The sequence below is a fragment of the Phacochoerus africanus genome, chromosome 15, assembly GCF_016906955.1.
Source record: "Phacochoerus africanus isolate WHEZ1 chromosome 15, ROS_Pafr_v1, whole genome shotgun sequence".
NCBI lineage: Eukaryota > Metazoa > Chordata > Mammalia > Artiodactyla > Suidae > Phacochoerus > Phacochoerus africanus.
In genome coordinates this window covers 112,725,868-112,751,641 of record NC_062558.1, presented here as the reverse complement: position 1 = coordinate 112,751,641, position 25,774 = coordinate 112,725,868, and the positions used below count along the sequence as shown (strand labels likewise).

Here is a 25,774-nt window from a genome sequence, read left to right as displayed (position 1 = left end):
GTTGCTGAAATGAATGTATACAGGAATCACTTAAGTCCTAAAAGCCCCAGATGACTGCTATGGACAGCTAATTTGGTCAAAACTAAGGGATCAGTGTTTCATTAAGTGAAGTAAAGAAAATTCCAACAAATATAAATGCCACAGTAAGTTCTAAAATAGCCTGTAGCTATTTTCATTACAACACAATTTTGGATTAGTCAGTTAATGAGACCCTAATTCAGTAATTTAGCTAATTCTCACAATTTTTCCAATATTTATCAAAGGCAACTAATAAGAAACTTTAACTCCACTATAGTATATCCACACTACTCTCAGGCCTACCAGAGACAGCAGATAGAAAAAGCCCAAATAATTCTGAGCAAAATATTGCCTTGAAAAGCCTACATAAGCCACAGTGAGCCTCAAAATGTGATCCCAGAACCAGCAGTATCACACAGAAACTAGTCAAAATGCGAATTTTCAGGCTCCACCCTAGGCCTACAAAATGGAAAATATAAGCCCTCCAGGAACTTCTGATGTAGCTTTTACTACCATAAGCCTTTAAAAACTAAACCCAGAGTTCCTGTTCTGGCTCAGCAGAAACGAATCTGACTAGTATCCATGAGGACGCAGGTTCGATCCCTGGCCTCGCACAGTGGGTTAAGGATCTGGCGTTGCCGTGAACTGTGGTGTAGGTTGCAGACACAGCCTGAATCTGGTGTTGCTGTGGCTGTGGTGTAGGCCTGCAGCTGCAGCTCCAATTTGACTCCTGACCTGGGAACCTCCAAATGCCGTGGGTACGGCCCTAAAAGGGCAAAAGAAATAAAAAAATTAAAATAAAAACTAAACCCAAGCAGCTTTAGCATGTTTTCCACTAAATATGAAAAGTATAAAGCGTATAATTTGCAAATTAAAATGCACAATGTCTTTCCAAAAATAGGAAACAGTCACCATTTAAAAGTCGAGGAGAGGAGTTCCCGTTGTGGCGCAGTGGTTATCGAATCCGACTAGGAACCATGAGGTTGCGGGTTCGATCCCTGGCCTTGCTCAGCAGATTAAGGATCCGGCATTGCCGTGAGCTGTGGTGTAGGTTTCAGACTGGGCTTGGATCCCGCAGTTGCTGTGGCTCTGACTTAGGCTGGCGGCTATAGCTCCGATTCGACCCCTAGCCTGGGAACCTCCATATGCCGCAGGAAGCAGCCCTAGATAAAAAAAGAAAAAACACTTAACAAATGCCAAAAACAAATGGGCTGATTTTACTACTACTACAAAACAATCATCATCAACGAACGCCAAAACTATTGGGAGAACCAATGTTAAGAAACAAGCTATTTAAGAGTTTCCAAGTTTCCCTCCACTGAGCACTTACAGATTCCGAATATACCTGCCACAATGGAGAAATCTGGTGAATACAACCTTAATAAAATGATCAAATTTAGCATCACAAAAATGCGGAAGTTTCCGGGCCGGGGATCAAACCCACACCACCAGATCCTAAACCTGCTGCACCATAAGAGAACGCCACATGATGTACTTTCTGATATAATTCATTGAGAAAGAAACTACAACATATAATTCCTGTCAAAAAAAAAAAATTGTTTTGTCTTTTTAGGGCCGCACACACAGCACATGGAGGTTGCCAGGCTAGGAGTCGAATCGGAGCTATATCTGCTGACCTACACAACAGCCACAGTAACGCTGGATCTGAGCCTCATCTGTGAGCTATGCCACAGCAACACCAGATCCTTAACCCACTGAGCAAGGCCAGGGATCGAACCCGTGTCCTCACGGATACTAGTCGGGTTCATTAACCAATGAGCCACGACGGGAGCTCCCTGCCAAAAATTTTTAACATGAATCTGATCATGGAGAACAATGAGACAAATCCAAATAAGAGACATTCTGTAAAACTAGCCCGGACTCTTCAAAAATGTCAATTTCAAGACCAAAACTAGGGTACTATTATAAACTAAAGGAGACGAAAGAGACATAACTATGTAATGTGACTGGACTGTGGATTTTAAAAAAGGAGGCTAATAAGTCTCCTTGTGGTACAGGGGGTTAAGCACCTAGACTGTCGCAGCTGTGGCTCAGGCTACAACCGTGGCATGGGTCTGGTCCCTGGCCCAGGAATTTCCACATGCTGTGGGTGCAGGGAGGAAAAAAAAGGAGGCTGTAAAGGGAACTACTGAGACAACTGGGGAAATGTGAACATGAACTATATAGTTAATAAAATGTCATCACTTAAATTTCTTGAGTGGCCTCTCGCACTGTGGTTATGAATGACAATGCACATGCTCTTAAATACATGCTGAAGTAGAGGTGAAATATCATGATGCCTACAACTTTTAAATGATTTAGAAAGGTATGGCCATGGAGAAAGAAAAATCAAATGTGGCAAAATGTTAACAACTGGCCAATACAGGTGAAGGGTATATGAGTGATCACTATGCTTTTCTCAATTTTTCTATTGATTTGAAAAAAGTCTGATACCATCCATTCCTCTTCAAAGCCATATTTTTCCAACTGTATGATCTTAAGGAAGTAACTTAACCTCCCTGTGCCTCGGTTTCCACATATGTAAAATCAGGGATAATAACATAACCTAATAAGGTGAGAGGATCAAATGAGTTAATATATATTGAGGGCCTAGAATCCTGCATTATACATACTAAGCTGTAAGTATTTTCTATTATGGTTGTTGTTATTTTATTATTACTACTACTACTACCAAAACCCAAGGTCAGAGAGATAAAAGACACAGCTTAGATGCTCAAAGTCCTATATAACTTCCAAAATATTCTCACTACTTAACCTTCACTTCGTCCTCACAACAGCTCTTTGAAGAAGGAAAGAGTATTATTACTGTCGCTTTCCAGATAAGGAAAATAAGACTCAAGGAAGTTAAGTAATTTGCCCCAAGTTTTCTGATTTCTAGAAAGTATTGTGAGAATGAGAACTAGGTCTTGTTTCCACTATAGCACAATATAAAATTTACATCCAAATCTAAACTGATTAGAAAGTATTTCAAAGAAAGCACACTAAGACAGGTAGAACTCCTTTTTTGTCAAAGACAAAGAAGTTATCACTAGCCCATTCAGCAAAACAGATGTCACTTTCCAGAGCTTTGATATTTTTCTTAAATACCCTTGAAAACAAGGATCAAAAAATATGAACTCTTATAAAAAGAGATTTATTGTATTTTTATAGCTTATTACATACCTTGTAACAATCATTTTGCTAAATGTGAATGTCAGTTTTATTTTCGGTCCCTTTTTCCTGGCTATTTACAAGCTTTGTAAGAATCATTCCTTAATTAAGTCTAAACATAGTTTTATATAAATGGATTCCTGGAAATAAAACGTTCAGACTTAAGAAATGATTGTTACAGAGACTGTAACAGGCCGTAAAAAAAGAATGCCACTTTAAACAAAGATTTCTCATTTTAATTAAAAAGATAATCATCAGAACATTTCTACACTTAACAGAACCATTTAAAGAAGCTTCTTTGGGGAAAAAAAATAAGTAGTATCTTATGCAGGCTTCCATGTATAATCTGTAATATATTTAAATCAAAGTCTCAGCTGATCCGATAACATGAATTCTTATATACTGTACCTACATCTTTTGTTTTTTTTTTAGGGCCATAGCCGTGGCATACAGAAGTTCGCAGGCTAGGGATTGAATCGGAGCTGCAGCTGCCAACCTACACCACAACCATAGCAACACAGGATCTGAGCCTCGTCTGTGACCTACACCACAGCTCACAGCAACAGCAGATCCTTAACCCACTGAGAGAGGCCAGGGGTCGAACCTGTGTCCTCATGGATACTAGTCCAGTTCATTACCACTGCGCCACCACAAAAACTCCTGTACCTACATCTTAATGATATACTGAAAGAGTTCCAAATGAGATAAACATCATTTCTAATTCTTTTTAACATGAATCATTTCAAAAGATTATGAATATTTTTCCATAAGATATTGGTGAAACACATTTAAGAATACTCAAAGGGAGTTCCTGCTGTGGCTCAGGGGGTTAAGAATCCGACTAGCATCCATGAGGATTTGGGTTCAATCCCTGGCCTTGCTCAGTGGGTTAGGGACTGGCGTTATTGTGAGCTGCAGTGTAGGTCGTAGACAAGGCTGGGATCTGGTGTTGCTGTGGCTGTGGTGTAGGCAAGCAGCTGCAGCTCCGATTCAACCCCTAGCCTGGAAAGTTCCATTTGCTGCAGGTTTGGCCACAAAAAGGCAAAAAAAAAAAGAATACTTAAGAACCATGCCATCATGGCACAGAAGAAACAAATCCAACTAGGAACCAAGGGGTTGTGGGTTCGACACCTGGCATTGCTCAACAGGTTAAGGATTTGGCATGGCTGTGAGCTATGGTGTAGGTCGCAGACACGGCTCAGATCCCACATTGCTGTGGCTGTGGTATGGGCCAGCAGCTGCAGCTCCAATTAGACCCCAAGCCTGGGAACCTCCATATGCCGAAGGTACAACCCTAAAAAGACAAAAAAAAGACAAAAACAAAAAAACTTTTTTTTTTTTTTTTGGTCTTTTGTTGTTGTTGTTGCTATTTCTTGGGCCGCTCCCGCGGCATATGGAGGTTCCCAGGCTAGGGGTTGAATCGGAGCTGTAGCCACTGGCCTACGCCAGAGCCACAGCAACGCAGGATCCGAGCCGCGTCTGCAACCTACACCACAGCTCACGGCAATTCCAGATCCTTAACCCGCAGAGCAAGGGCAGGGACCGAACCCGCAACCTCATGGTTCCTAGTCGGATTCGTTAACCACTGAGCCACGACGGGAACTCCCAAAAAAACTTTTTAATATGACCACATATACAGATTTCCTGTCATGGCTCAGCGGTTAAAGAACCTGACTGGCATCCATGAGGACACAGGTTCAATCCCTGGCCTCGCTCAGTGGATTAAGGATCTGGTGTTGCCATGAGCTGTGGTGTAGGTCCCAGACGTGGCTCGGATCCTGTGTTGCTGTGGCCCTGTCATAGGCTGTCGGCTACAGCTCCGATTGGACCCCTAGCCTGCGAACCTCCATATGCCCAGGTGTGGACCTAAAAAAGAGAGAAAGACAAAAATATATATATATATATATATGACCACATTAAACATCAAGGATCAAACATATTGATGCAGTCAGTATGTGTCAGCTAAAGGGACGATATTCAGAAGACTACCATATAATCAAAAATGACACGTACAGGCTTAAACTGAAAGGAATTTCTATTCTCAAATTCTGATAAAAGCTGAAGCAATCATTCTGATTTTCAAAATGTCTCACCTGGAAATGAATGGAGGGTGTAAAAAATCTTTAGAAGTATAATTTGATAAGCCAGGATTCTTTTTGATGAATTCACTTAGCTTTTAAATTGTCCATTAACCTAAATCACGTAAAATTTGTAAAGTTAGGCAAAATTCCAAGAGAGAATGATGTAGATCTTTTAAAGCATCATTTTAATTAATTGCAGTTTTAAAAACAGATGCATTGATGTCCTTCTACTTAAGCTGCCTTTTCTAAACCTCACTGAACACTAAACCTGAGTCACTACTTAACCGTCTATTTCTGCAGCAATATATTATGGGGAACTGCTTCCAAGTGGACTATATTTTCTCAGGGAAATAAGTTCTAATTGAGAGGTTATTTCCTAACTGAGAGCTTGGTATCGAAGAAAATACTGACATGCCTAATGACATCAAAACAAAGATTCAGTAACTATAAACCTCTATGGTTATTAAACATAAAGAAATTACGTTCCAGCTTTATAAAATAGGAGTAACACATCAATGATCAGTAAATGCATGTTCAAAGTGCTAAAAAAAAAAAAAGAAAAGTAACTCTTAAAAATAATAAAAAAAAAAAAGAATCCGACTAGGCACCATGAGGTTGTGGGTTCAATCCCTGGCCTTGCTCAGTGGGTTAAGGATCCGTCATTGCCATGAGCTGCAGTGTAGGTCGAAGACACAGCTCAGATCCCAAGTTGCTGTGGCTCTGATGTAGGCCAGCGGCTACAGTTCCGATTAGACCCCTAGCCTGGGAACCTCCATATGCCGAGGGAGCAGCCCTAGAAAAGGCAAAAAGACAAAAAAAAAAAAAAGTAACTCTCCCACATTTATTCATTAAACAAATGTCACCTCAGCTAATAACCAACTAAAATAAATACTAAACAATAAGCAATCATTTGGTTTGTTTCTTATAATACAGACTTCTGCTTGGGATGATTTACAAAGACAGGAGAAGTAGAAGGGGACCAAAAAAATATATTACTCAAGGGAATGCCCTCCTTTCCTCTATCTAAATTATTTCCCTGAATAAAAAAATTATACCAAGAACAGATCAATAAATGTTGATAACGATTATGACCATAAGTGTTTCTTGTTTCGCTTTTTTTGTTTTTTGTTTTTTTCTTTTTTCTTTTTTTTTTTGGCTTTTTAGGGCCACACCTGTGGGCATATGGAAGTTCCCAGGCTAGGGGTTGAATTGGAATTATAGCTGCCAGCCAGCCACAGAGGATGCAAGCCACACCTGTGATATACACCATAGGTCACAGCAACACCGGATCGCAAAACCCACTAAGTGAGGCCAGGGATGGAACCTGAATCCTCATAGATACAAGTCTGATTCGTTTTCACTGTGCCACAACAGGAACTCCCTGCTTTGTTTTTTAAAAATCATAAGGTGGTCATATATTTTTCTTTTTCATTTGTCTATCTCTGGTTTAAAAGTCACAAGTGCTCTACATGAGAACAAAGGCCACCAGGAAGAAAAAAATACTCTTGAGTCACTGTCTCATACTAACTGTCACAGAGCTTACTTGAAACTTTGTAGCTAGGTTTCAAAGTACCCCTCACTTCACTGAAAAACCATGAACATTCATTAGCACAAGCTCCTTTTAAAAATATTCAGGGAGTTCCCGTCGTGGCGCAGCGGTTAACGAATTCGACTAGGAACCATGAGGTTGCGGGTTCGATCCCTGCCCCTGCTCAGTGGGTTAACGATCCGGCGTTGCCGTGAGCTGTGATGTAGGTTGCAGACGCGGCTCGGATCCTGCGTTGCTGTGGCTCTGGCAGTAGGCCGGTGGCTATAGCTCAGATTCGACCCCTAGCCTGGGAACCTCCATATGCCTCGGGAGCAGCCCTAGAAAAGGCAAAAAAAGACAAAAAAAAAATCTTGCACACAGCAGACATGAAAAAACATGTTTAAAAAGTAAAATGGAATAGGAGTGGAAGGCCTATTCAATAAATCTTAGAGTCTGTGAATTGTGTTCAGAGTTTTGTTGCAAAAGTATCACCAGTACTATATCTTTATGGCCTAGAAAGCCCCTTCACATTTACCTCATTTAATTGTACTGAATTACACCTTCCTCTATTTTATTTTATTAATTTTTTTTGTCTTTTTTTTGCCTTTTCTAGGGCTGCTCCCGAGGCATATGGAGGTTCCCAGGCTAGGGGTCGAATCGGAGCTATAGCCGCCAGTCTACACCACAGCCACAGCAATGTGGGATCCGAGCCACGTCTGCAACCTACACCACAGCTCACAGCAATGCCAGATCCTTAACCCGCAGAGCAAGGGCAGGGACCGAACCCGCAACCTCATGGTTCCTAGTCGGATTCGTTAACCACTGAGCCACGACGGGAACTCCCACCTTCCTCTATTTTAAAGATGCTGTAGTTGATGGCACTTATAATCCAAGGGACAGAGCTAAAAAGACCTTTTCATACAGAATTTCCCACCACCCAGAGAGCCTATGGCTTTGTGCCTCTCACTTGAGGTTCAGCATGAGTACCCTGCTCTAAAGAACAACTCCCCAAGTTCTCCCATGGTGCAGCAGGTTAAGGATCCAGCATTGTCACTGCAGTGGCTTGGGTCGCTACCATGGCACAGGTTCAGTCCCTCGCCTGGGAATTTTCATGTGCCGCAGGCACAGCCAAAAAAAAAAAAAATCAAATGACTCCAGTCTATGTTAATTGTACAAAAGACTAATCTTTCATCATAAATTTCCCTACCATTCAGATAGGCCTGTTGCTTTAAGCAACACCTCAGTAATTCCTCAAAATTCTTCCTTCACCCCTTGACATTACCTCAAGACATTACCTCAAGAGCACTATAAAACAACTGTTGAAGTAATCTGTTGTCATTTATTTTCACTTAGGCTAGAGGGTCACAGAATATTAACAATAAAAGTAATGCTAGAACTATCCACCTTTTCACAGCACCAAGAGGGACTACCAGTTTACTGTGACGTGACTTTAACATACCTAGAAGTGGCCACATTTGGGGATGCTGCTGCTGTTCCACAAGACATACCGCTTATAAATGGCATTATCTAATTTTTCTTCCCCTATAGTTAATCAAATTCTCCAGCTGCAAACAGCAGCCAAAAATACTTTCTAGAAACTAACTTATTACTAGTCAATTGAAATTCAAAGAAATTCCAAGCCTCTGCATAAGGTTTGTCTCATTCTGTCTTCACTTTTTTTCCAGCTTTAATGAGGTATAATTGAAATAACATTGTATAAGTGTAAGTGTACAGCACGATAATTTAATACACTTATATACTACAAAATGATTACCACCTGCCTCCACTCCTGGTTCCAGTTAACTCAGCAGCTCCTGCTATGTTCCCCATGTACAAGGCTTCACCTTTTATGCTGGTGTTGTCACAGCATTACCCTATCTCCTCGGTGTTGGTAAATGGCCAGGATACAGCAGTCTAGACATTTTGTCTAAGTGTGATCTGAGAAATGTCTCTATCAGAAACACTGAGCTGGAGTTCCTGTCATGGCTCAGTGGTTAATGAAACCGACTCGTAACAATGAGGTTGCGGGTTTGGTCCCTGGCCTTATTCAGTGGGTTAAGGATCTGGTGTTGCCGTGAGCTGTGGTGTAGGTTGCAGAGGCAGCTCGGATGCCGCCTTGCTGTGTCTGTGGGATAGGCTGGCAGCTGTGGCTCCAATTCAGCCCCTAGCCTGGGAACCTCCATATGCCGCAAGTGTGGCCCTAAAAAGACAAAAAAAAAAAAAAGAAAGAAAGAAAAAAAAAGAAAACACCGAGCTGGGAGTTCCCTTCATGGCTCAGCAGAAACAAATCCGACTAGTATCCATGAGGATGCAGGTTCGATCCCTGGCCTTGCTCAGTGGGTCAGGGATCCAGCATTGCCATGACCTGTGGTGTATGTCGCAGACGAGGCTTGGATCCCATGTTGCTTTTTCTGTGGGGTAGGCCAGCAGCTATAGCTCTGATTCAACTCCTAGCCTGGGAACTTCCATATGCCTTGGGTGTGGCTCTAAAAAGCAAAAAAAAAGAAAAGAAAGAAAAAGAAAAAAAAGAAACACTGAGCTGCCTGTTAAGCAAGCAGACTCTTGAGGCCTACCAAATTAAGCTGAGGAAGCGGAACTGAGAATCTGTACCACATGTTAACATGCTCACATAATTCTTATGCTTAATAAAGTACAGTACTATTGCAGTAAGCATGAATGAGTAGGTTGAATTCTTTAATTCCTTGCTAGATATTCCAGTTTTATTTTTGAGTCCAAACTTGAAATGGGGGTCTTGCCACCTCTTTTCAGTATTCACTGATGCTGTTTGCTTATCTCAATCTCCCCAGAATATATGCACCTATACTCCCGAAAGTATATCTTGCCCTTGCTAAACTTCCCTAAATCCCCAAATCGTCTTGGATTGCCAACAGATACCATGTTCCATCTGCCTGGCTAAATTTCCTTTCCTCAGCTCTTAGTTCCACCCGAGCACTTGGGTTAGCATGTTAGGCCTCTGTAGCTTTGTGCCTCCTTATCTGGCTGATCTTGACAAAATACTGTCCCCAGCACAGTAGACAGTGATTATGAAATTACACAAGGGTAACATCTAAATGAATCCTGATCTTTCTATCACACAGGTATTTGAGAAGAGCTAGTCCAGAGAACTTCACAGTTTGGCTCACTATGTGGATAAACCTTTCTTTTCTAACATCTTATTATGGATACTTTCATATATTCAAAAAAGTATAGAACAGCATACAATGAATCCCCATCACTCAATTTTCCACCCTCTAAATCCCAAAGCAAATCCCAAAGATTATATAACTTTGCCCATTTTTATCTATGTGAATATCTTAATCTCCTTATTAAAGTTAGGAACTATACCAACATTGTTACCCACCAAATACTTGTTTTCTCATACTTAACTGCTATGTCAACCTTGCCTTTAACTAATTACCTTGAACATGCCTGACACCAGCCATAGTTTACTCTTCTCTTTTTCTTCTTCTCTCCTATCCTATTCCGGGTAAACATTATTCATTCTCTTTCCAGAATACTCCTTGAATATGCTTCCTTCTTTCCATACATACCACCCTAGCTCAAGTTCACATGGCTTCTTGCCTAGACTATAATATAGCCCTTAACTGGCCCTCCTTGCCTATCTGTTTCCCCCTCCCCATTGCAATTCATTCTAAATCAAATAACTAAAGTGGTCTTCAATCTTCTTTGTTGTTATTGTCCCCAGTGACAATTAGATTCAGATGTAAATTACAGACCTTTCAGAAAGAAAGTACTCACAGGTGTCCATTCCCTGAATGGGGGCCATGGACCTCAGCTTTAAAAAAAACCTTTACACTATCAGTAACAAATAAAAAATTTTTAAAATAGTATCTAGAAGTTCCCTGGTGGCTCACTGGGTTAGGGACCCAGCAATGTCACTGCTATGGCTCGTGCCACTTCTATGGCTCTGGTTCAATTCCTGGCCCAGGAACTTCTGAATGCTGCGAGTGCATTAAAAAAAAAAAATAGCATCTAAAAACACCAAATACTCAGGAATAAATCTAACAAAACACATACAAAGACCTCTAGACAGAGAAATTAAAGACTCAAAAAATAGAAAGAAACACCGTTTTCATGGACTGAAAAACTCAACAGTGTTACTATCTCAGTTCTCCTCAAAATTATATACAGATTCAATGCAATTCCAATAAGTTAGGCTGATTCTAATATAAATGGACATGCAAAAGGCCAAGAATAGCCAGCACAATCTTGGGGAGAAAAAACTGAGGGACATACACCATCAGATATCAAGAAATGGTACTGGGAGTTCCCGTTGTGGCTCAGTGGCTTAATAACCCAACGCAGTGTCCATGAGGATGTGGGTTTAACCCCTAGCCTCACTCACTGGGTTAAGGATCCAGTGTTGCCCCAAGCTGTGGCAAAGATCACAGAAAGGCTCAAGACGCGGTTCAGATATGGTGTTGCTGCGGCTGCGGCACAGACATGCAGTTGTAGCTCTGATTCCACCTGGCCTAGGAACTTCCATATGCTGCAGGTGCAGCCCGAGAGAGAGAGAGAGAGAGAGAGAGAGAGAGAGAGAGAGCAGAGACAGAGAGACAGAGACAGAGAGAGAGACAGAGAGGAAGACAGAGAGAAAGACAGAGAGAAAGACAGAGAGAGAGAAAGAAAGAGAGAGAAAGAGAGAAAGAGGAGAGAGAGAGAGAGAGAGAGAGAGAAAGAGAGAGAAAGAGAGAGAGAAAGAAAGAGACGAAAAGGCTCCTGGAGAAAGAGGGAAAGAGAACGGAGAAAAGAGAGACCGGAGAGATGAGAGAAAGAAGACAAAAGAGAGAGAGCGAGCTAGAGAAAAGAGAAGAGAGAGAGAAGAAAAAGAGCGAGATCGAAAGAGAGACAGAGAGAGCAAGAGAGCCACAGAGAGCGACCAAGAAGCGAGCGAGCCGAGGAAAGAGCCGAGAAGCGAAAGAGAGAAAGAGAGCGAATAGAAAGAGCCAGAAAGAAAGAAAGAAAGAAAGAAAGAAAGAAAGAAAGAAAGAAAGAAAGAAAGAAAGAAAGAAATGGTACAGAAGTTCCCACTTTGGCACAGCAGGCTAAGAATCTCTCTCTGCAACGGCACAGGTTTGATCCCCAGCCTGAAGCAATGGGGTAAGGATCCAGCAATGCTGCAGCTGTGGTATAGGTCACAACTGCAGCTCAGATTCGATGCCAGGCCCAGCAACTTCCCATCCCACAAGTATAGCCGGAAAAGGAAAAGGAAAGAAAAAAAAGAAAGAAATGGTATAAAAATATACTAATTGAGTGTGATATTGGCAGTAGGATAAACATACCAGTAGGATAAACAGAACAGTCCTGAAAATAGGCCCACACATATACATAGGCAGGTAGTATATGACAAAAGTGACCCTGCAAAGCAACAGAGAAAAAACAAAACTGAATTCTGCCGCTCACACCAAATATAAAAATTAATTCCAAATGGACTGTAGGTCTAAAGGCAAAAGGTGGAAGTTCCTTTGGGGCACAGCAGGTTAAGGATCTGGCATTTTCACTGCAGCAGCTTGAGTCGTTGCTGTGAAAGTTCAATCCCTGGCCCAGGAACTTCCACATGTTGCAGGTGTGGCCAGAAAAGAAAGAAATGTAACAGGTAAAACGATTCATGGTCTTAAAGAGATATCTGTAAACACATGTTCACAGCAGCATTATTCCCAATAGCCAAAAAGTGAAAGTACCCTGTGTCTGGAAAGAGATGAATGGACAAAAACAAATGTGAGGTACACACACAATGAAATACTATTCAGCCTAAAAAGGGGAAAAATTCTGAAATGTCTTAACATGGATGAACCTTGAGGACACTACGCTAAGAAAAATAAGGAGTTCCCGTCGTGGCGCAGTGGTTAACGAATCCGACTAGGAACCATGAGGTTGCGGGTTCGGTCCCTGCCCTTGCTCTGCGGGTTAAGGATCTGGAATTGCCGTGAGCTGTGGTGTAGGTTGCAGACGCGGCTCGGATCCCGCGTTGCTGTGGCTCTGGCGTAGGCCGGTGGCTACAGCTCCGATTCAACCCCTAGCCTGGGAACCTCCATATGCCGCGGGAGCGGCCCAAGAAATAGCAACAACAACAACAACAACAAAAGACCAAAAAAAAAAGAAAAAAGAAAAATAAGCTTGTCACAAAAAGACAAATACTGTAGGAAACCACATATTAAGGTATCTAGAATAATCAAATTCATAGAAATGAAGTAATGGCAATTGCCAGAGACTGGAAGAGAGGGAAACGGAGAATTATTTAATGGGTACAGAGTCTCAGTTTTGCAAAATGAAAAATCTGTATTCAGTTTATAGTTGGGGTCAAACAAAACAGGTGTCTAACATGAGGTGGGATGGAAGGATCAGCAGTGATCCACTGCAGGATGTTAGAACCCTAACACTGCAGGATAAAGAAGATGTCTATACAGGAATATGGCAGCCTTGGTAGTCCTACACAGGGTACTGGAGTCCAAATACGGTGAAGAGAGCAACTTAGTGCACAGTATCAGAGCCTGAAATGAGTTTCCTGGCAGCTCAGTGTGTTAAAAATCTGGTATTGTCACTGCTGTGGCTCAAGTCACTGCTGTGGTGTGAGTTTGATCCCTGGCTCCAGAACTTACACATGCCACAGGCATAGCCAAAATAGAGAGGCTAAAATGAGAAGGGTATTCAAACAGGGGCCTAGGGGCAGCAGCCTGAAATGGGACTTTGCAGCCTGATAAGGTGAGGGTAGCATCCATATAATCAGTGTCAGGAACAGCAGAAACAGGAGAGACTGGTCACACACAGCGGGATTGATTAAGAAAATATGTTGAGGGTAAAGAGGGCCAAGTTACTATCAGTAAGGGGAGTTACAATTACAGAAAGGAAATTCTTTTTTTGGCTTTTTAGGGCCGTACCCATGGAAGTTCCCAGGCTAGGGGTTGAATCGGAGCTGTAGCTGCCAGCCTAAACCACAGCCACAGCAATGCCAGATCTGAATCACATCTGAGACCCGCACCACAGCTCACGGCAACGCCAGATCCTTAACCCAGTGAGTGAGGCCAGGGATCGAACCCACATCCTCATGGATATTAGTCAGGTTCATTATCGCTGAGCCACAACAGAAACTCCGAAAGGAAATTATTGAATGAACCCTGTTGTGTTAGAATCAGTGTGAACCCATGATTTTTAATAAGTATAGAGATAAAATTAAAATATCGATATAAACGTGCATGCATTAGTGGCTTAAAGCAACGTTAATTTATTATTTGACAGTTCTGAAGTCTGAAATGGGTCTCACTGAGCCAAAAATCAAAGTGCCAGTGGCGCTGTATTCTGTTCTAGAGGCTTAGCTTTTCTCTTCCAGCTTCCAAAGGCTTATGGCTCTCTTCCCTCATCTTCAAAATCAGCCAACAGCAGACAGTTCTCACACACTACTCTGACCTCCTCTTCAGCCTCTCTCTTACATATTTAGGGCCCCTATGCTTACACCGGGCATAAACTGGATTATCCAGGATTATCTCCCTATTTTATTTATTTGCTTTTTTAGGGCTACACATGTGACATATGGAAGTTCCCAAGCCAGGGGTCGAACTGGAGCTGCAGCTGCCAGCCTACACCACAGCCACAGCTACGCCGGACACTTAACCCACTGAGCAAGGCCAAGGATTAAGCCCACATCCTTATGGATACTAGTCGGGTTCATTACTGCCGAACCACAATGGGAACTCCAATCTCCCTCTATTAAAGTTAGCTGCTTAGCAACCAAATTCCATTGGTTACCTTAATTCCCCTTCGCCATGTATTTTAACATATTCACAGGTTCTTGGGATTAAACTATCCATCCTGGAGAGGGTGGGACAGAGAGGAGCATTATTCTGAAATTATATCTTTTCTACTTCTATGGCATTAGAGCTCCTTCTTTCATTTATAAAATGACGGTGCTAACCGTGGTGTTTCTTTTCTTTTTGGCCACACCCACAACATGGGGAAGTTCCAGGGCCAGGGATCGAACCCACACCACAGCAGTGTTCTGAGTCAGTGCGGTAACAATGCTGGATTCTTAGCCTACTGCGCCACAAGAGAACTCCATCTTTTTTAAGTATTGGTTGTTTATGAAAAAATTTATTGGAGTTCCCATCGAGACTCAGTGGTTAACGAATCCGACTAGGAACCATGAGGATGTGGGTTCAATCCCTGGCCTTGTTCAGTGGGTTAAGGATCCGGCGTTGCCGTGAACTGTGGTGTAGGTCGCAGACGCTGCTTGGATCTGATGTTGCTGCGACTGTGGTGTAGGCTGGCAGCTACAGCTCCGATTCAACCCTTCCCCTGGGAACCTCCATTTGCCGAGGCTGCAGCCCTAGAAAAGACAAAAAGACCGAAAAAAAAAAAATTATTAATTCTATAAATCCTCTGTAGGTAGTACAAAATCTTGGGACATTTTTTCCCTTAAATGAAAAAATCCAAAAACAAAACAAAGATACCATATATGTGATAAAATATTTGTATTTTTCAGAATATAAGGAATAGATCAATCAGAAAAAGGTGGACAATGCTATAAAAAACAATGACCAAGGAGGTCAGAGAAAAGAGGCTATCTAAATGCCTAGAAACCTAAAAAAGCCAAGAACCTAAATAACTTTTTAAGGTGTTTGACTACAACAATCATTAAGGAAATGTAAATTAAAACAGTGAGATAATACCATTCACCCATTATTATGGCCAAGTGAAAAAAGACAAAAGCAAGTGAAATGTTACAACAATGTACTGAGACTGGAACGCTTATATGGTGCCACAGAGAACATAAAATGAAAAAGTTTCAGCGTATCTACTAAAGCTAAACATTTTTCCCACCTTATGACCCAGGAATTCCATTCCTAGTACATATCTTAGTACAACAGAAATACGTACATATGCTAAAGAAAAGACATGTACAATATCATTCATAAGAGCACATTCACAGTAGCCCAAAACTGTAAATAACCCAAATGTCCATCAACAATAGAATAGCTAAATACTTGAGGTATATATTCACACAGCAGTAAGAATGAACATACTACACAACAACCTCAATGAATCTTCTCACATGGGACAAGAGATGCCAGACACTAAAGAATATATACTGGCAATTCCGATCGTTGCTCACTGGAAACGAATCTGAGGACACAGGTTCGAACCCTGGCCTCACTCACTGAGTTAAAGATCCAGCATTGCTGTGAGCTGTGGTGTAGGTCGCAGATGTGGCTCAGATCATGCACTGCTGTGGCAGTAGCGTAGGCCAGCAGCTGTAGCTCCGTTTTGACCCCTAGCTGGGAACCTCCATGTGCCATGTGTACGGCCCTAAAAAAGACAAAAAGAAAGAATTTAAAAAAAAAAAGAAGAAGAAGAAAGAAAGAAAGAATATTTACTGGATGGAGTTCCTGTTGTGGCTCAGTGGGTTAAGAGCCCAACTAATATCCATGAGGATGTGGGTTCAATCCCTGGCCTCAATTGCTGTAGCTGCAGCTGTGGCAGCTGCAGCTCTGATTCAACACCTAGTCTGGGAACCTCCATATACTGCACGTGCAGCCATTAAAGAAAAAGGAAAAAAAAAAAAAGAACATATACTGGAATATTTCCATTTATACAAGGTTAAATACCAATAAAGGTAAAACTAATCTATAGGTATTAGGTAATTGTTACACAGAAGTGACCATTAGGTAAAAATTCAATGAGCTGCATACTCATGATTTCTTTAAAAAGTTGCAGTTCCCCGGTGTCTCATCAGGTTAAGAACATGACATTGTCACTGCAGTGGCCCTGGTTACTGCTGTGGCACAGTTTGATCCCTGGCCAGGGAACTTCAGCATGCTGCAGGCATAGCCAAAAAAGAAAAAAAAAAGTAATTTATTTTAATAAAAGCCTACATAGACACACATATATACCAAATACAAAAGAATATTATTCTTAAATACAAACTGGATTTAATCTAAACTCCCTAGCCTCTCAATCTTTCCTTTCCTGTCAGCTAGGCACCTTATATTCAATTCATACCTATCTAATCATACTGTGCCTGCCCATCTCCTGATCTTCTGGCCTCTACCCAAGCTACTCCCTCTTCCTGGAACTGCCCACTTCAGAAACAAGTCTGTCAAAATCTATCTACTCTGCAAAAACTAATATGAGGCTTTCTTCTTCAAAACTTCCAAAGATCTTTCCAGTTAAAACTAATTTCCCTTCAGAGCTCCCTTGTGGCATAGCAGGTTAAGGATCTAGCACTGTCACTATAGCACCTTGGTCAGTGCAGTAGCTTGGGTCACTGCTGTGGTAAAGATTCGATCCCTGGCTGGGGAACTTCCACATACTGTGAACACAGCAAAAAAAAAAAAAAAAAAAAAAAAAAAAAGGTAACCTAATTTCCCCTCCCTTAATTTCTATAGCACTTTGTGCCTCTATTTTGGCACTTACCTTAAGAGATATTTATAAAAGCCTATCTTCTCAACAGATTGTGAAGTTCTAGAGAAGACAGAAGTTTTACTTAAATTTATGTCTTCATCCCCTCTTGCCCCAATAACCCCCTCCCTCTACATGTAACTTAAGTTTACATTTTTCACTCAGTTTATGTTTATGTTATTATTATCAAATCATGTTGCATGCCAACTACCATGGCCTCATATTCAGATGTCAACTCACGGATTTTGCCAAGTACTACTTAACAGGAAAATCCAATGCCCAAGCACAATTTAGGAACATAGAGTGCTAAATATCTAATGAAACTCCTGGATACATATAGGAGTTTAAACAGTATAATTTATCAATTAACACATTATACATGGCAATTTACAATTTAAAATGAACTAAGAGGGGTGGAAAAAGAGAGACCTTTCTTAAGTAGGTAAGATTAACAATTAAAACTTTCTAGTTAAGAAAATGAGCTCGGGGGAGTTCACATCGTGGCTCAGTGGTTAATGAATCTGACTAGCATCCAGGAGGAAGCGGGTTCACTCCCCGACCTTGATCAGTGGTTTAAGGATCCAGTGTTGCTGTGGCTGTGGTATAGGCCAGCGGCTACAGCTCTGATTGGACTCCTAGCCTGGGAACCTCCTTATGCCGTGGGTATGGCCCTAAAAAGACAAAAAAACAAAAGAAAGGAAGGAAGGAAGGAAGGAAGGAAGAATAAGCTCGGAATGAGTGTCTATTCAAGCTAGCACTGCCAGTCCACTGGTACACTGTGATCCATGATCAAGTGTAGGTCTTCATTTGGGGTATATACATTAAATATATTTGATTTTTTTTTTTTTTTTTTTTGGCGCGGCATATGAAGGTTCCCAGGCTAGGGGTCGAATTGGAGCTACAGCTGCCGGCCTATACCACAGCCACAACAATGCCAAATCTGAGCCTTGTATGTGACCTACAGCACAGCTCAAGGCAACACCAGATCCTTAACCCACTGATCGAGGCCAGGGATCAACCCACAACCTCATAGTTCCTAGTCAGATTTGTTTTCACTGCACCATGACGGGAACTCCAAGTAATGCTTTTTTTTTTTTTTCCCAAGTAATGTTTTGTATGTGTTTACTAACCTATCTTCAGAAGTCATTATTTTTGAAATATTACCCATAATCCAATATTTCACAGATAATCACATTAACAGTTTAGTCTACTACTTCCTAAGAACTACAAGGATTTATATGCATCTGTGCTGCAAAACATTATCCACACGCTACAATTCTATTTGCAGGACTTTTCAGTCAAAGCCTGAAAGTTCTACAGACATTGGAAAATACCACTGAGCCTTAAGTTTAGGTTGAGAAGGGATTTAAGAGCTCCAAACCTAATACCAAGGGGGTTGTTAGGGCATTATGTATGACCTTGATTCAAATTGTTACAGTTCAAATTCTGTTACAAATGCCCCAGGAGTGACATTAACCTTATCCTTCCCACAGACAGAAGATACTGATGAACTTTTCAGGACATCACTATGGATTAAAGTCAAGATTCTGATTATTTCTTTACATTTTTTTTTTTCTACATGGTACAAAGATACATGCTGTATTAAAATGTGAATCTGGGAGTTTTTGTTGTGGCTCACTAGTAATAAACCCTACTATTATTCATGAGGATATGGGCTCAATCCCTGGCCTCACTCAGTGGGTTAAGGATCCAGTGCTGCCCTGAGCTGTGGTGTAGGTCTCAGACGCAGCTTGGACCTGGCGTTGCTGTGGCTGTGGTATAGGTCGGCAGCTGCAGTATCCTAGCCTGGAAACTTCCATATACCACGTGTGTGACCCTAAAAAGCAAAATAAATAAATAAATAAATAAATAAAATGTGATTCTGGAAGAATCCAACCAACAGGTGTTGTTCAGTAACCAAAAGGAGAAAGTGCTAATCAGAACAATGCTAACAATGGAGAGCAGAAAGCAAGCACAACAGTTATAATAGTAAGCATTTTATCATTCTTCCATAAATCAAGTATATTAGGTTATTACAGATTATTATTACCATAGCAATTATTGTGCAAGTTGCTCCCTCTTCCACTTCTTTTTTTTTTTTTTGGCTTTTTGCCTTTTCTTGAGCTACTCCCATGGCAAATGGAGGTTCCCAGGCTAGGGGTCGAATCAGAGCTGTAGCCACCGGCCTATGCCACAGCCACAGCAACACGGGATCCGAGCCACATCTGCGACCCACACCACAACTCACAGCAATGCCAGATCCTTAACCCACTGAGCAAGGCCAGGGATTGAACCCGCAACCTCATGGTTCCTAGTCGGATTCGTTAACCACTATGCCACGACGGGAACTCCACCTCTTCCACTCCTTCTATGGGCAGAGTATACTTTCCTGCCTTTTGACTCGATCTCATGACTTACTTTGATTAATGGAATATCAGCAGGTATAATACAACCAATGATTGAAAGGCACTTGAACAACTGGGCATGCTCTTTGTGCCTCTACTATAGCTATGAGGATAGATCTGCCTGGGAAATCACTGCCTCTTTAGTCTGAGTCCCAGAATACCATGTGGAACAGTCCTGAGTAAGCAGCCAAATCCAGAATCAGTCAACAAAATTCAGTCTGTCATCCAATACTCAGTAAATCCATAAATTCTTGTGAATAAATATTGTAATAAATATTGTACTGTCACGACATTTTGTGGGTCTTTATTACTCAGCAGCAGACAACTGATACAAAGATACTGTAACAACTCTATTTCCTCAGTAATTCAGATGATCAGAAAATCTATATGTAACTCTGGACAGTAACTCTCCACTCTAGCCCATCTGATCAGAAAAGAAATATGCCATCATAGTCCACTATATCTCTGCTCCTTAAGGATGAAATACAGTGTAAGAGAAGATCCTGAATCAGACTATTTCACTTATCTATCAAATCTTTAGAAAACTATTTTATATGTCCTAAAATGATTTTACCAATGTGTCAAATGTTTCCCCAGTTCTAAGATTCCGGGTCTGGTTAATCCTATCCATTTTTTTTTAAATTTTTTAAATTAATGTTGATTTACAATGTTGTGCCAATTTCCGCTGTACAACTAAGTGACTCAGTCATTCATACCTACATACACACACACACACACACACACACACACACACACACACACACACACACATTCTTTTCTTTTCCATCATGGTCTACCCCAAGAGATTGGATATAGTTCCCTGTGCTATTATCCCGTCCATTTTAGAATAAACTTCAAATTCATCCCTCAACTTACCAGATGATATGATATATGCAGAAAGTTAGACAGATTATAGACGTACCACAAAAAAAAGGTAAACTTTAAGATTAGACCATACAAATCAGTCTAATCTGCTATTCACAGTCTCATTAATAACATTTTACTATAGCACAGGGAACTATATCCAGTCACTTGTGATGGAACATGATAGAGGATAATGTGAGAAAAGAAATATATAGATGACTGGGTCACTTTGTTGTACTGTAGAAATTGACAGAACACTGTAAATCAACTATAACAGAAAAAATTAAAATCATAAAATAAAAAGGTTTTATTATAAAATTTCTAATCCAAGTATTACATTAATACAGTAATGAGCAAATTTCATGAAAGAGAATATCCATTCCGTGTTGCCGTTTTATGCCAAATACTTACAAAAATTTCAATTTGACTGAAAGGACAGTCCTTCCATGTGTACTGTACACTAATTACTAGGTGCAAGTGCAAATAAAATACCTTCCTATCTCAAATGACTAAGTAAACAGACATATTATAATAAGGTAAAAGGAACCAAAAGCAAGTTGTAACTTACTGAAATTCATAATAAGACTGTTACTAAGCTGAAAAAGAATACCAAATCTCTAATTCCTCATTCTCTGTTTCAGTTATTAAGGTATCATTCTTGGTGACCCTCTCCCACTTGGCCTTTTTGCAAACAGCAGCCACAAAAGCAGGCAAGGTCAAAAATTAAAGTAACAAAAATTAAAGAAAAATTGACTTCTCCCTATGAAAACTGACTCAATTTTTAATAATGTGCGGTATCCCACAAGCTGCAAGCTACAAGGCCATCTCCAGCTCCACTTTAATCAGGAGACCATTATCAAGATATAACTCACTGGTACAAAGCAGAGATCAAGTAGTTGAGACTGTTCCTAGGCTGAGGTCTAATGGGGAGTTAAGAAGATGATCTCATAATGTCTCTTAATGATCTGTAAATCACATTATTCCATAAATCTGACACATGTCAAGATTAGGACTGAGTCAGCCTCCAAGCAGGAAAACAAAAATAAGCAGCTGCCACTTTTCTAACTTAAATCTAGAAGCTGGCTATAGATTAGAAGCAACCTCCTCTCACTTCCAAAGTTTAAAAAATTTTCAAAGCCTCTTCTTAAAATTTTAGAATTTCAACATTGAGCAGAAACTCAAGAACCTTCCTCAGGAGTTTCTGTCGTGGCTCAGTGGTTAACGAATCTGACTAGGAACTATGACGGTGCAGGTTCGATCCCTGACCTTGCTCAGTGGTTAAGGATCAGGCATTGCCATGAGCTGTGGTGTAGGTCACAGAGGTGGCTCGGATCCCACATTGCCACGGCCCTGGCATAGGCTGGCAGCTATAGCTTGGACTAGACCCCTGGCCTGGGAATCTCCATATGCCGTGGGTGCGGCCCCAGAAAAGACAAAAAAAAAAAAAGAACCTTCCTCGGACCTAAAAGAATTTTGTCAATGATACACTTAAACTTTAGTTAAGTGTTTTTGAAAGCACTAACACAAAATAAAGTTATAGTAAGGTTGACCAGGCTGTGAAAAAGTATTCTTGTAAATGGGGCAGTTTAAAGCTTAAATTCAATTAAGTTAGTGTCCATGTTTGTTCAGATTTGTTTTGCTATCTCAAATAAAGACACAAAATAACCACCATCTAATTTAAGAAATAAAATCGGTAGTGACAGGTTACAATTACTTCTGAAAAAGCAAGATGCAAATAATATTAATGCCCTATGGACAACTGTTAAGATAGAAGTCTATGCATCCCTTCAATTTTTAGCTATAACCACAAAGTCTGGTTTTACACCTAGGATACACAAATGAAGCATCAGATTAAAAGCATCAAATTATCAGACTATACAAATTTGCCAAACGTACATATCAAAAGAAGAAAAGCAAGATATAAAGTTAAAGAACTAGATTCCAAAGGATTTAAACACACCCACAAAATTCAATCCAAGTTCACAGTATGCTTCATAAACACACTCACAAAATCCAAGTTCACAGCATGCTTCAATCTAAAACTCAGAAGTAACTACCATTCCTGACATCTCCCATTTCCCACTACCTGCATTCCCTTTTTTATCTCCTGAATTTCTCCACTGATCTCATCACTTCTTATGGGTTTGGATTCTAATCTCCATGGCTTTTCCTTTCCCAGAAAGTGATACAGCACATGGTCCTTTTACTGTTTCTAAATTTAGCACAATTTACAATGTAGGGTAAATTTTATTTTACCCTATTAGATCTCCTGTACGCAGGTTTCCCTAACCAATGAATCTCTTCTCGCCCCTCCTTTCAAACCAGAGGACAGAGCCCCTTTCCTGACATTTGTAATTCTGGCTCATAGTCAACACCCCCTTTCCTTTACCCAAAGACTAGATCCCCATACCCAGTTCTTTTCTTCTTAAGTAAGGCCTAGTCCTTTCCAGAGTTTGTCAACATTGGTTTGGCCAAGCAGGGATTGCACCCTGAAGGGAAAGGTTATCTCTCCCACCTCATTTTACAAAACTACAAGTCTCCCACCAGCCCTGGTTCTCTCTACCCTTAGATCCATCAGCATCCAGCCTTGCCCGTTCCCACCCACCTCCCACTCCCAGTATCTTTCCTCCCACGGTCCCGCACTTGCCCCTTCTCCACTCCCAAATGCACCTCTTCTGGGCCTTACCCGTATCCCTGACACCGGGAAGGCCCAGCCAGCGGCCGCACGGCGTCTCTCCTTCTGCTCCTCCGCCCTCCAGTAACTGTCCCCACGCCCCTTTCCCTCCAGGGCCCCGCGCGCCGCCCAGAGCCCCCTCCCCGATTAAGCTCCCGCTGTCACTTGGCCTCTCATCCACAAGATGGCGGAGCTGCTGCCCCCACCCCCGGGTCCTCTCAGCAATCCCCTCCTGCCTCTCAGGAGCGCCCGTCCCGTCCCTTCAGTCGCCCCCGCCGCCGGCCTCTGCCCAGGGTCCCGCTGCCCCCTCCTCCAGCAGGCAGGAGGCCCAGGCCCCAGCCTCAGAGACGCTGCCAAAACCCCCGCTTCTGCCGTTCCCTACTCTGCACCTTCTCCTCACCATAAACTTGAGCGCTTTTTCCTGCAGCACCGCTTCGGCCGGGTCCATAATCGCCAGGGACCACTGGGTCTGCACTCCTCCGGGGCCGCCCCCTTGATGCCAGGCCGCAGCCAACGCAGCGCCGGGATCCCGCCTCCTCTTCCTTCCCCCCGCCCTCTTAGCTCTCAGGCTCAGGCGGAGGGGGGCAAGGAGGACTGACTCTTCCGTGCGCGTGCGTGCCCCTGGCTCACGGGATTTGTAGTTCTGAAGTTTGCCCCGGCAAGAACTGAGGTCACACCGCGAACTCCAACTCCCGAGATACACTGCGGTGGGGTCGCGGTGGCCGACCTCCAGACAACTCGCGGTCAAGTAGAGAGAGTCAGCGGATGGGAATCGTAGTTCACAGCTTCCACCGTTGGGAAACAGGGGTGGGGGGAAATGTGGGTGTCTCCGTGGTTACAGAGCGACGCCAGTGTCTTGCCTGGCAGTTGACATCAAGATGGCGATCAGCACCTCGCCTGTAGCCCAAATACTGGGGAAAAAAACCTCAGAGGACAGTGGTCCTAGGACCTCCCTAACTGTGGTTGTAGAGAACTGGACACATTTCATATACCTGGCGTTTGCGGGATGGATATCCACCCAGAGGCAGTTGGGCCTGTGGGCACCTAGTAGCACCTCATATACCAATGAAGAATTTCGAGGTCCTCCTGAGGCTTTGCCTGCGCTTCTATCGCCTTATTCTAACCCAGAGCAAGTCAGGGCCAAATAGAACTCTGCTCAGGAAATTCTCCGTGTTTAGTGCTCAGAAAGTATGCTCAGCTACTACTAACCCTGAGATGTAAGCCCCGCATTAAGGGTTTAACAGATACTTATAAAACCACCCCCACTCCCGCTTGTGGCTGCACTCCCAGCATGTGGAAGTTCCCAGCCCAGGGATCAAATCCCAGCTGCAGCTGCAACCTAAGCCACAACTGCATCAAGGACAGATCCTTAACCCTCTGAGCCACGGTTGGAACTCTGAAAAAAGCCTTTAATGGTGGATTATAATGGCTATCCAGAAAATAAAGCATGTAAGTATTTATTTTGGCCTTAAAAGAGACATTTTGGAAATTGGGTTTACTCTCCATTGAAAAAACCCTAGAGGAGTTCCCATGGGGCTTAGCAGGTTAAGAACCTGACATAGTGTCCCTGAGGATACAGGTTTGATCCCTCAATGGGTTAAGGATCCAGCACTGGCACAAGCTGTGGTGTAGTTTGGAGATGCAGCTAGAATCTGGTGTTGCTATAGCTGTAGCATAAGCCTGCCACTGCAGCTCCAATTTGACCGCTAGCCTAGGAACTTCCATGTGCCACAGGTGTGGCAGTAAAATGAAAATAATAACACTAGAATTGGGCTAAAAGTGACAGACGCAAACAAAAATCTGAGTTCGTAAAGTAAGTGAATTAGAGAAATTCCTTTGCAGTTTTAGGGAAATTTTCTATTGTAAACTATTTTATTCATTCAACAAACAGTAAGCACATAACCATTTGCAGACATTACGCCAAGAAATGGACTTTCATTAGTGAACACATTAGAGCCAGTCTTGTGGAACTTCTATTTCTAGTATGTTGCTACTTTGTCCTAGTCATCCCTATGTCCAAAGAACTTGGCACAAAACCTAATACATAACAGGCTTTCCATTAATAAAAAGTTTTACACTGGCGTTCCTGTCGTGGCGTAGCAAAAACAAATCCCACTAGGAACCATGAGGTTTCAGGTTCAATCCCTGGCCTCTCTCAGTGGGTTAAGGATTTGGCATTGCCATGAGCTGTGGTGTAGGTCGCAGACGCGGCTCAGATCTGGTGTTGCTATGGCTATTGGTGTAGGCCAGCAACTGTAGCTCTGATTTGACCCCTAGCCTGGGAATCTCCCTATGCCATAGGCACGACTCTAAAAAGCAAAAAAAAAAAAAGTGTTCTGGGAGTTCCCATTGCAGCACAGCAGAAACAAACCTGACTAGTATCCATGAGGATGCAGGTTCGATCCCTGGCTTCACTCAGTGGGTTAAGGATCCGGCATTGTCATGAGCTATGGTATAGATTACAGACACGTTTTGGATCCTGCATTGCTGTGGTTGTGGTGTAGACTGGCAGCTGTAGCTCCAATTGGACCCCTAGCCTGGGAACATCCATACGCCACAGGTGTGGCCCTGAAAACAGAAAAAAAAAAAAAAAGTTCTACACTACTGCAAAATTAAGACT

At 42.1% G+C, this 25,774-nt stretch overlaps 1 protein-coding gene across 5 annotated transcripts in view; it reads right to left on the bottom strand.

The window, feature by feature from the left end:
* Positions 1-23,714, bottom strand: part of BTRC (beta-transducin repeat containing E3 ubiquitin protein ligase) — a 181,544-nt gene extending 157,830 nt beyond the window's left edge. For all 5 annotated transcript variants that reach the window (XM_047759636.1, XM_047759635.1, XM_047759637.1 and 2 more), the window contains exon 1: positions 23,555-23,714. In XM_047759636.1, the coding sequence (XP_047615592.1) occupies positions 23,555-23,602 (48 nt within the window). In that variant the 5' untranslated portion in view covers positions 23,603-23,714. The remainder of the gene's footprint in view (positions 1-23,554) is intronic.
* Between the last annotated feature and the right edge of the window lie 2,060 nt (positions 23,715-25,774).